The sequence below is a fragment of the Gigantopelta aegis genome, chromosome 9, assembly GCF_016097555.1.
Source record: "Gigantopelta aegis isolate Gae_Host chromosome 9, Gae_host_genome, whole genome shotgun sequence".
In the NCBI taxonomy this organism is placed as follows: Eukaryota; Metazoa; Mollusca; class Gastropoda; order Neomphalida; family Peltospiridae; genus Gigantopelta; species Gigantopelta aegis.
In genome coordinates, this window is record NC_054707.1 from 64,777,766 (window position 1) to 64,790,536 (window position 12,771).

The 12,771-nt window shown below is 36.3% G+C and overlaps 2 protein-coding genes across 2 annotated transcripts in view; one reads left to right on the forward strand and one right to left on the reverse strand.

The window, feature by feature from the left end:
• Window positions 1-12,771, forward strand: part of LOC121381696 — a 119,449-nt gene that overhangs the window by 89,148 nt on the left and 17,530 nt on the right. The gene's annotated exons all lie outside the window — the stretch shown is intronic.
• Window positions 159-4,089, reverse strand: LOC121381034. Its single transcript, XM_041510119.1, has 4 exons — window positions 3,999-4,089; window positions 2,154-2,209; window positions 966-1,428; window positions 159-554 (listed from the first exon to the last, which is right to left on the reverse strand). The coding sequence occupies exons 1-4, from the start codon at window positions 4,033-4,035 to the stop codon at window positions 397-399; spliced, it is 714 nt and encodes a 237-aa protein (XP_041366053.1). The 5' UTR covers window positions 4,036-4,089; the 3' UTR covers window positions 159-396.

Sequence of the window (12,771 nt, forward strand, 5' to 3'; positions counted from 1 at the left end):
AAATATCATACTAACAACAATTTTCATCTAATCATTATTAATGCAATTTTATGTTTAATGTGATCAATTCATTCCTAACAAGTAAAAATACCGTGAGAACATAATAAAACTAAAAAGATGTCAATTAGAGTTATTATCACAATAAACATTTACATAAATGTAACTAGAAATAAGTGTTTACTTTTAATTTAAGCGATGTAAACCCAAAAAATATACAAAATTGATGGCGAATTATATTTTAGTTATGGAAGTCAAAACTACTAAAGGGAAAGTTTTTTTAGTGTTAACTTTTAAGTATAATTAACTTATTCAGGTTTGTTTTGACGTCATATAACAATGTTCATTAGGTACTTTTAATTGTCCAAACTTAGATATGATGTAAAATATGCAACCAAATCACTTCTTTACCCTTGAGTAAGGAATTGTTTCATGTAGTTCCTTAAAAAATACCGAATGACTGATCAGGTAAGTTCCCATGTTCAGAAGTTGATCCTCTCCTCCATCGTACTCTTTCATGCCTTGACACAGTTCATTGGAACATGGCCTGAAGTAAACTGAAAGATATTAAATTGACACTAACAAAATTTAAAGGCAATAATTATTATTCAATGTTCATGTGATTAAACATTTTTAAGTAATGACTGATGAGCAAAAATAAGTTAACAGAGGTACAGGACCTGTAGTCTTCTTTCAAAATGCCCTCATGAAGTAAATAAAAAGAAATGAAATTAAAATATTAAATATCAAAAGTCCAACTTTAATAAGCAACTATTATAATGAAATAATTTTAAAATATCCAAACTGAAACATTAAAATAAATTGAACCATGAAGAATCATATCAGCAAAGCAAAGATTTGCTAAATGTTATTATATTTGTAATAAATTATCAAATATGTCAATGATAAATAATCTGTCTACAATGCATACATATGACTGTCTATAAAATATAATCTATATACAAAACCTTTAGCTGAAAATATGTCATTTTCACTGAATATTTTCACAGTGTCCCACATCTTTGAATCGCTCCAAGAACAACCACATGTGCAGAGACCATCAACTGGTGGCACCAAATGTATGAACCCATCTTTTGAAGATTTTTTCCAAGAGTGACGATTGGTTTTCTGTTCTTCTGGTAAACATGAAAAAGGTATAGGTTTTTCAGAAACGCTTACTGGAACATACCGCGATCTCCATTGAGGCAAAACATTTAATTCCTTTAAAAATTTAGTTGAAATGTCACTCACAAATCCATCTTGGTCTAAAATAGCATTGACATGCATGCATTTAACTAATTTACCAGAGTGACATTTAAGTTCTGGTTTTCTGCCTTGGTAGCAAATGCTGACAATGGAGTACGTCTTGGCACCATTTTCACATAATGTGACACAGCAGGTCGAACTGTCATCAAATCCATATACATCAACCTTCAAATAAACAAAATGCATTTCAAAATTAGTGGCATATACATTGGAAGAGTACTATAATTAAAACATGTTGCACAATTATGGTTGTACACCAATCACCATTGTGTATTTTAATGCAAATAATATCCCCCAATTAAATGCACAAAAGTTAATGATGTCGCAAGAAATATAAGTTACTGCCATATTTTGATTTACAGTAAAAAGTTTGCACATTGATTAATTAATCATCAGCTATTGGATGTCAAACATTGATAATTGTGATTCATAGCCAACAAAGGAAATCCACTACATTTTATATAATGCAGCAGGGGATCTTTTAAATGCACCATCCCACATAGAGGATAGTACATATCACGGCCTTTGATATAACAGTCATAGAGCACTGGCTGGAACGAGAAGTAACTCAATGGGACACGGACTGGGATCGATTCTAGACCAACCGTGCATCTAGCGAATGCTTTACCACTGGGCTACGTCCTGCCCTTCAATTACAGTAATAACATAACTGACATAAAAGAAACAGAAATAATAATTTAAAATTCCGCTAATGAAGGCGAAAGATGCAAGCACCTCAAGCGAGCACTCAACCAACTGAGCTAAATCGAGCCCCTCTAATTTGCAAATAAAGGCAGTATATAAAGAAATGGTCACTTCAGGTGGTTAAACTTGGAATGACAAACAAACTGATTGTACAAAATGAGGGGAAAATTAAAATGAAAACTTACTGTTGGTTTCACTTGGCCATAAGGATGATTACGTGTGTCTGTCATGGAATTATTCACTGAAGTTAAAAGCAATTATTGGTTAGTAATAATAGCAAAAATACAATTATATTGTGTAATTTCGTGAAAGCTTTGTCTAGATTTTTTAAAACATGATTTGTGTAATCTGAGTTCCAATTAGTAAACCTATTATGAACACTAGGATGGTTGGCATTTTTAGAAAGGCCACCATATATAAAAGATGGCCAAAGAATAACTGTAAACCAATTTTGTGCTTCCTTGTACTCTAATATACCATGGTTCATACAGGCAAGGGCCCATAAAATTAAGCACTTTTCAAGGACCTACCTTGTTTTCAAGGACCATAAATACAAACCGTAATCAGCATTTTCGTGCGATGTGAGTGCCCATGGCGCCAGTGTTAATATCCTTGAGACAACAGGAACACACGGCCTTTGACACGTCCTTACTCTCTCTGATCCACACATTTTCGACACCACGTTTTGTTAAAAACACTTTCCACTAGGTATGTTTAAATTTGAATATGTGCTTGCAAAAACTTCAAAATCTAAGTGATTCCGTGTCGTCTCGCCTGTTTGCAGTTCTCAAAACGAGGCTATTACGCTCGTCAATAATCGGCGGATCTCGGCTGAGGCATTCGGAACATAGCATTTGTCCCGGAATGGGCCGAGTACATTCAGGTCGCGGAATGAAAGTGCGAACACGGAAGTAAAAATGCTAAATTTCTTTCGAGACTGTTCCATAATTTCTGGTTAAAATGACGCGCTAGTCGCACTGTCATGAAATTCAAGCACTTTTCAAGGACTTTTCAAGGACTTTTCAAGCACTTATTCCCAAAAAAGTGAAAATAAGCACTTTTCATTTCAAACTCCTAAATTCAAGCACTTTTCAAGACCGTGCGAACCATGTATACTAAAAAAGATGTTTGCTAACATTTATATTCAACAGTGTTACGTAAAATACTTTTTTATTACTAAAATATTTTTTATATGCAACAGCACACAGACAGGATAGCACATACCACAACCTTTTATATACCAGTCGTGGTGCACTGGCTGGAACAAGAAATATTTCTAAACAAGAACATGAAATAAATTCAGTAATCCAGATAATGACTGGAATTGACACACTACATGATTTAGTCAGACGGGTTTATGGAGTTTTTGTTTATTCTTGAAACTAAATTGACATTAAGATGATTTAACTTGAACAATAATCCATTATAGCAAACTGAAAACATAAAGTGACCTGTTTACATGGATCATCAACTGAAATAAAAGTAGCTATATGAAAGTTACTGGAATAATTAAAATGGTGACAATAGAATACATTCGTTTAAACTTCGCAATTTTTACTATTCTTCAAGTTGAACTGAAATGATAATTATAGAATTCATCCATTTGTTTATTTCATTTACATTATAAGGTCTTAAAAGACAACAACGCTCTAGAACTGTGTTCTACCTAGAAGTATTAGCTTTTCTCTCCTTCAGTCCTGCTTAATGCTTACTCATCTTTAGAGGAAAACAGAATGTAATGTGTAAACTGAATCAGTCAAATCTCTACTGGTGTTTCATTGTAGTATGTCATACATGTTTGGCCTCTAAGTTCAAAGGCATATAAATGACATTGTATGTTGAGAAATTATTGTACCACTGAATCGCTGTGATTAGTATGATGTCACTACTAAAGTGGTATACCGTGGTACACACCGTGGTACTTTAAAAAAAACCCCGCGGTATTTATTTTTTCCTGGTACCCAACCCATGATGACATTAATATTAATTTCTCATGATGCACAACATATTGGAACATACAGGAGACATACCTCTATCATAGGCTGATTGCAATGTCTGCCCCATCATATCATCAAATTCAGTTATGAGATCTTCAGTAGCATTCACATGAATGCACTGGTCAGCTGAAATATAATAAAAAGTATGGGTAGTTTCATTAAACACAAAACCAGTAACTTAAACATGTCATGTACAATGAAAAACATTAGTTATTTTAGAAAAATACAGTACCTGATGTTAAATCGTCTGTGACAGTGTCTGGCAAATTCTGCATTAATCGTTCCTTGGCAGGATCACACGAGCAGAAGAATATCCAACAAAGTCCTTTCGGTGTCTTGATAATCCTCCTCTGTACTATGACATAATTATCTTTAAAAATACAAGAATGACAAAACGTAAAATGCACTATATAGATTTAGTTTTTAATGAAATGGCACAGGAGAATAAGTGTGCAACAAACATAATACACTGCTAATAGTGGTTCAAATCCTGTTACAAGTTCATTTAAATTTTCAAACACTAATATCAGTTTCAAGCCCGTCACATTCATGTTTTAGCTACCTGATACTAACGACTGCCAGTAGTAGGGGAATATAGACGGTGATTACAAGTACGTTTTAACAGTTGTCATATCGGGAAGAAATGACAAGTTAATGCGAAGTAAAAGGAAAGGAGGCAGTAGGATTAAAAAAAGGAAAAAGGTTTGTTTTTGTTTTAACGACACCACTAGAGCACATTGATTTATTAATCATCGGCTATTGCATGTCAAACATATGGTCATTTTGACAGTCATAAAGTTGAAACCCGCTACATTTTTTTTTACATTAGTAGTAAGGGCAGAGCCCTCAAAAGTACCCGGTCTCCGGCGGCAAATCGCCGCCTGAGACAGCTTTTGCCGCCGCCTACTTTTCGTTGATGGTAAAAAAAAAGAGTGCTTTCTCTTCTTTAATTTCTTCGATTTTTCACATGTTTCTCGGGGAGGGCCCCCAGACCCCCCGCTTTGCCGCCTGCTATCATCACTGTTGTAGCCTGCTACTTCTTAAACTATTGAGGGCGCTGTAAGGGATCTTTTATATGCACTATCCCACAGACAGGATACCACATACAATGGCTTTTGATATACCAGTCATGGTGCACTGGCTGGAACAAGAAATAGCCCAATGGGCTCACCGACAGGGATCGATCCTAAACCGACTGTGCATCAAGCGAGAGCTTTACCACTGGGCTATGTCCTGCCCCAAAAAGGAAAAAAGACACTAATGTCAAAATAGAGAGACTGACAGGTCTATAATATAACCATCTGAAAAAAGACACTAATGTCAAAATAGAGAGACTGACAGGTCTATAATATAACCATCTGAAAAAAGACACTAATGTCAAAATAGAGAGACTGACAGGTATATAATATAACCATTTGAAAACAGACTTACCTTTAGAGACTGGCTGCATAAGTCAAAGTCTTGTAGCATGAATGCCAAGTGATTTTCATCTACTGGCGTGATTGCCATATTTTGGCACACACAATATTTGTACAATTGCGCCGACTGTAATGTATCCTAAAAAAATGAATTCGGTATTCAAATATTGAAACAAAAATTGGGAGGAATTAAACACCTCACTTACCATAAATGTATTCTTGTTACTGATAGTTGCAACAATAAGTGTATATCTCAAATCATGTTAAAAAAAACCCATTGGAACTTTAAAAAAAATTAAAAAAGTAATTTAAATTTTTGTTTCACATCCATTGCGATTAACATCCATAGAAAGAACTAAAACAAGTTTCAATGATGTAGGACTTAGTTTTGTAACAAACTGATAGAAACAAATATTAAATATAATTAAAAAATTAAAGAGAATAAAAAAAACAAAAACATTTTCCCCAATTTCGTAATAGCCAGTGATCACAAGTGTGATGACCAAAAATATTTAATGACAAATCATGAAATTACATATAGCAGTTTTGAACTAAGGTATGTTACTTTAAAATTATTTGAGTGACTTATTTCATTTCATACTGAAAATATCATGTTACTTAATGAGTTGTCAATTAAATCTGGTGTAAAATTTTACTGTTAAAGTTTTCATTTATTTAAGCACCTTTACTTTTAAAAGCATTGAGAGTTTTATATAGTAAAATGTCAGAAAAGCAGTTTATGGAAATAACAATGAGAAATGTTTTCAATGTCTAGCAATGTTTAATTGATCATACCGACACATCCTGAGATATGCTGACAGCAGCCGTTTGATCTACTTCTGGGACACTTGTACAACTGACCATTTCTTTACTGTTTTTAGGAATGCATCTGTAAAAATACAATAACTGAATATACTTTAATAAATATACATGTATCCTAATATATATTACATTATGACCATTTAAATTGTGGGTTTTTTTTTTATAAATTCGTTTTTTAATACTTGATGATATATGAACACTACATAATGTAAGGTCCATTTCAGTTACATATAATTTTTTATTTAAAAAAAAAATTGTCAATTTAATACATAAAATTTAAACTGTTATTAATTCAGTTATTTTTTCCCCATGCTTTTCTAAGTATAATATTGAAGAAAAAAAAAATATCAATTTAAAAATAACTTTAAAAAAATATTTAAAGAAAAATCAAACATTTCGACACTCCCCAGAAATACATACTTTTGTTTAGGTCTAATTATATGAAAGAAAGAAAGAAATGTTTTATTTAACGACGCACTCGACACATTTTATTTACGGTTATATGGCATCAGACATATGGTTAAGGACCACACAGATTTTGAGAGGAAACCCGCTGTCGCCACTACATGGGCTACTCAGTGGATCAAAGATCACAAATAATCGGCATGCGTAACGCATAAATGACGTTCAAAGCCATCTGCCGTCAGCTGGGGTACCACTACACAGTAATTAGCAGACTCGTCAGGAAACATGCCGTAACCAACTCTATGAAGGATTTGCCACAGTCAGGTAGACCTCATGTGACATCAAACCGACAGGCAGCAAGGGATCTTTTATTTGCGCTTCCCACAGGCAGGATAGCACAAACCATGGCCTTGTTGAACCAGACATGGATCATTAGTCGGTGCAAGTGGTTTACACCTACCAATGGCGAACACCCAGAAATTATCTCCCCCTCAGAGGTCGCGTCGTCACTATACACCCTAGAGTCTCGCTTTAAACAGCTGTTCAGTAGTGTGATTTGAAGCCACTGGTCGTATAAAATTACTTGTCCACGAACAGGAAAAGTGGTCATATTTTTTCAGACGATGATGCATTGCAAAAAGAATGTCTGGACTGCACAACGGATCTAGTATATGACAAAATACAACAACAACAAAAAACAAAACAAACAGTGAATCGCTGAAAAACGAGGCGTTTGTATGTCATTGCCAAAAACCTATCCATTCTCGGTGTGTGGATTTAAAACAAAATGAATTATTTATATGTTATTTGAATAAAATCTAGTTGAAATATTATTTGTTCTTCCCTTTATGTATGCTATGTGCACATTTGTTTATTTGTGTGTTTTGTTCACTGCTTTTTGGTGAGGGGGATGGTTTAGGTGAGTTCGTCCTACCCCCCATGGCATTGATCATGTTTGTTGTCAATTATTTAATTAATTAATTAATTTATTTATAATCAATAATTTCACAGACTAAAAGAAAAATGTTTTAGAAACAACACTTTTTTTTTATGTACAGGGCCAGCGGAGAATGTGAAAGTGGGGGTACTTATAGGGTGCTGTTTGTTAAAAGGTTGTGGTGTGTGTGTGTGTGTGTGTGTGTGTGTGTGTGTGTGTGAGAGAGAGAGAGAGAGAGAGAGACACACACACACACACACACACACACACACACAGACGGAGACACAGACGGACACAGAGAGTGTGTATACATGTACTTGAGGGCCAGTAGATAACTTTTGATGAACAACCCACCTCCCGCAGCTCCAGCACCTCCGCTATACACACCCACTTTCTTAGGCATCACGTGCTGCCGTTGAGCCAATCGGATAACTGGTGTTTCGGCGATGCACACGCGCGTTTCAGTTGTCGAGCGAGGTGAATAGGTGTTTTTTCTTTGTACGGAGAGTCACGCCCACTTGCTATATGTCACGTACTGACCGCCGAGACAATGGGTGCGCGAAGTTCGATAGTTGTTTGTTGTTGTTTTGTTTGCAGTGCCGAGAGATCTAATACCGCCCGTTCAAAAAACCGGAACGACTGGGGAAACAAGAATCCGTATGTCCGCACGTGATCCACAGTACGGTTTGTAAGATTATCCACGAGAGTGTAAATAAACAGAGTTCTGATTATAAATAAGGACAAATACTAAAGTTAAGACAGTAGCGGTCCGAAATAATGCTATAAACAGTACATCTACATATTGAATTTTGTGTTTGTGTTGGTTAAACGGAATTTGTAAAATTTATACATAGAAGAAGAGAGCTGTTAAAATGCCAAAAACAAATCCGAAAATACAACCCAAAAAACCATACTCGAGACCGAGCGACATGAGGTGTTTCATGACATATACAATGGTTTACAATTCCAACCAATCCGTTTCGTTGTTTTTACAATGTAGATAGATAATGGTTTATATCCAACCAATCAATAGCCCTTTAATTATAGCCACGACTTATTTATATTTATAATTGTTCATTCGCTTTTGTAACTTTATAATTAATTGAGTCTTGCTCGTCGCAGTACACATTTTAATGATGGAGAAAACGTGTTATTTTAAATGGAAATACGTACAGAAATCCCCAGACCATTTATCAGAAAATTCTATTAGAGAATGTTTGTTATGGTTTAAAGATCGAAATGAATGTGTACAAGATGCTAAAACCAACTACCACGATGACACACAGCAGTCCAAACTTGTGATTATTAGAAAAAACGTACCCAAGTATCATACAGACGAGATGGACTCTGCCAATATGAAACTCTACATTGAATCTCTACTGACATTGTGCTATAGCATGGAAATAGCCAAGAATATTAAACGGTTGAATAAGGAACTGTGTTTTGGATGCATGTTTGACGAGGAAGTTGTTCACACATGTCTAGACATGCCTGATAGAGAGAAAGTTGAACACTACTACTCAATGGCTTGGTCAGACTGGACGAAATGGGCGTCATCCACAAATGGATTAGTGTGTTACGAAATGACCCTCAGACACAGGATCGCATACCTTCTAGCATGCTGCATTCTTATCAATGTCGAGATTATTTAGATGTCTGCATTAAGACAGCCAACTGGTTCGAGACTTTAAAATCACAAGTTTTAAAATACGTGCAACTTGAACGTCTTTTCCCCAGTTGAAAAATAAAACACCGGTTTTCTTCTTTTTTTTAACATTATACAGGATGTTCTGTCGTTGCATTGTAATAGGCGACACAAGACATGATGACAGACATATACACAGATTATGTGACTTTTAATTCCAATTGCACTAATTGGAATGTGCTTTTAAAAAAAAAAAAAACCCAGCCTATCATCATTTACAAACTGATCATGTCAAACGATGCAATCATCGAGGACCATGGCTCATGCTGGTTTTGTGTGTTTTAATCGAGGAGATGTCTGTTATTCTTTCAAGTTCGAGATCGTGCTGAAGGGATGGGAGACTATCGATAATCCATGGGTGGAGCACAAGAAAGGAGCACCAAACTGCGACTATATTAATATGGTTGGCGTTATCGAGAAGTAAAAATGTAACCAAAATTTGTTTTACATTTGATTGATTGTATTAGAGCATTGTGAATAAATGGAATATAAATTAATTCTCGTTTGTTATTGTATTTATATAGAAGCAATTTTATTTGAAAATCATTTATATCATGGATAGCGATAAGAAACAGTCTGTCAAGGTGGACAATAAGAATGATTTAGAACATCCGGTTCAGTGGAGCGTGAAATTGTTTTTTCCGGTTCAGTGGAGCGAATAATGGGGTTTTCCGGTTCAGTGGAGCGTATAATGGATTTTTGGACAAAAGAAGTGCACCTATTGTGCTGAGAGGATGACTGGCAATTTTTCAAATTTTGGCTGGAAGGATAACTTGTGGCGGGAAAACAACGCCTTCTATTGAAAGAGGGTTTTAACAGATATTTTTAAACGCCGTTGTGACGAGTGCGATGGGGTCGCTCCGAAAGTGCGCTGTGACGTCATCGAAGTGGGTGTTTCGATGGATTTATTTTATTTGTTGGAACACGTCTTTTGTTGACGAAAACCGCTCGAAACCGGTTCCAGTTGTTTTAGCCAATCGCAATCGCGCAGTTCAACGAACGCGTTTGAATGTAGCCTACCTTATCGGTTTTATTCCACCCAGCAGCTAGTATAAAGCTTCCTCTTGCATATAGTAATCTTCATTTGTGTAAATGTATTCGAGATGAGCAAACAGTATTCGTGGATCATTGTGGCACACCCACGACGTGAACCAGAGAGAGTGATATCGGAGGATTCCCAGTGGTATAAAAGCAAGTCTGAAGCTGTCGACTCACTCATACGTGTTATAGCTAGTGGTGTTGACTTTCCAGATTGTTCGGGAGAACCGTACTATTTTATAATAAGTCGATCTGCGTACATTGTAAATTATGACAGACTTGATTAACGAAACTGTGAGTTATTTTTCCCTTCTTAAGGATGGAACTATAAAACGAAGACGGCTGTATTGATTCAAGCATCACTCGAACAGTCCAAGGCGTTGATAGAAACGTCACGTGAATAAAATCCATAATGGGGTCAACATCATGCCCTGAGTGTGGGGATACGTTTTCCAGATATGACAATATGCAAAGGCACTGGAGACAGATGCATCGACCAAACACCCTCCCTCCTCCTCCTCCTCCTCAAAGGCTAGTTATACAATCAGCAACCTTGGGATTACAAGCTGAACAATACGGAGAGCCTTTCAAATTTACTATACCATCTAATGCTGTTTTAGTGGGTCCGAGTGGATGTGGGAAAACTATGTTTATGTACCAAATACTCCAGAAAGGACTCATCAAGCCTAAACCTAACAACATCATTTGGTGTTACAATGAGTGGCAGCCACTTTACGATGCTATTCGTGAAACAATGCCCCAAGTCCAGTTTGTGAAAGGTATCCCCTACAACCTACAGGACGACAACTTCTTTGATGCACGCAACAACAATGTTTTAATTCTGGATGATCACATGACCGAGGCCAAAGATGATAAACGTATTTCTCAGTTATTTACAAGAACGTCGCATCACAAGAATGTAGCTAACTTCCTGCTGTTACAAAACCTGTTTCCAAGAGGCAAGGAGTCACGTGATATTGCTCTCAACTCTCACTACGTGACCTTGTTTAATTCGCCCATTGATAGACATCAAGTAAACTTGTTTGCGAGAAAAATATATCCAAATAACAGTGATCGTTTTATGTCGGTTTATGAGACTGCTGTTCAGAGACCTTATGGGAATCTTACTATAGACTTGCGACCATCAACTCACGAGAATGAGAGACTTAAACCCAATGTTTTAGATTGCCCACCAGAAATCCAACGAAGGCAGCCCACTCCACCTACAGACCATGACAATAGTTATAACAATAATGCTTTAAATGACGTGTCGTCGCCGACCGATTGTCAGATACATTCAGACACCCGACCCGTGGACACTGTTGATCCCGTGCATTCTGAAACCAAAAACAATTTGGAAGTAGAATATACAGCCGAAGACGTGGGCGAATCCAGTGACGAAACAGATCCCTTTGTTATGGCTACTGCTTGTACCGACTGCGGCGTTTTATTTGGAAATATGACGGATCTACAACGCCATATTAAAACATGGTGCCCAGAGAACGGATTTATGCCCTCCAGAAAACGCGCTAAGATTGATGAAGAAGACGCCTACAATCATGACATTTTTGACACGCAGAAAGGAGGAGAAAAGCGCATGTGTAATAAAAGAGAACAAGAATTGACTGTAGAATGGCAGAATGTTGGCTTACATCGAGTATGGGGTCGTGTTCGGTCCATGCATATAGAAGACATGAAAAGCAGACGTAAGAAATATCTACAGCAAGAGAAGACACAAGAGTGGATAGACAGAAAACTGAAGCGACTGTGGGAAAACGAATTGCTCAAAACACTAAGTATTGTTATTGAATTTACAAAGTATTTTGCAGAAGCACCTTTATTTCGATCTATATTGGATAGTTTAAACAAAACTGACCCTAACGCAGATCAAATGCTAATAAAGGACAAAATCAAGCTACTGCTGAAGCCCATCATGAAAGAAATAATACCGTATGTAGACCTGACGGAAGAAAGTGAATCGGAATCTGATCATTCAGATGTTTCTGAAACGAGTGAGCAGGAATAGAATACTTAAGTTTAATCAATACATTTTTATGTTCACATTTGCATTGAGCATAGATCAGACTGAACGTTAAAACCCCTAAACTTATCAGAATGGCTGTGAAGAGGAAGCGATCAAACCTGATTCACATAATCAAATCACATCCAATCACGATGAAAAGTGAACAGAAGAAACCAGTCGTTTTGTTTGTGAAAAGACGGGCAGACCTTGGACCACCTGGGAAGAAGTTACTTCCAAAATACTAACACAACATGAACGTTTGTTGATGTACATGATCAAATGTAACATGTCTTTTGTGGTGTTTTTACAAATACTCTGCAATAAATAATACGTACTACTTAAATGCATTTTTGTGTTATCGAATGCAGATTCTTAAGCCTGAGTACACCTACAGCAAGCGCTCAACCAATTGCGAGGGTACCCTCCCGTTTAAAAAAAGTGGAGCACAAGAAAGGGGC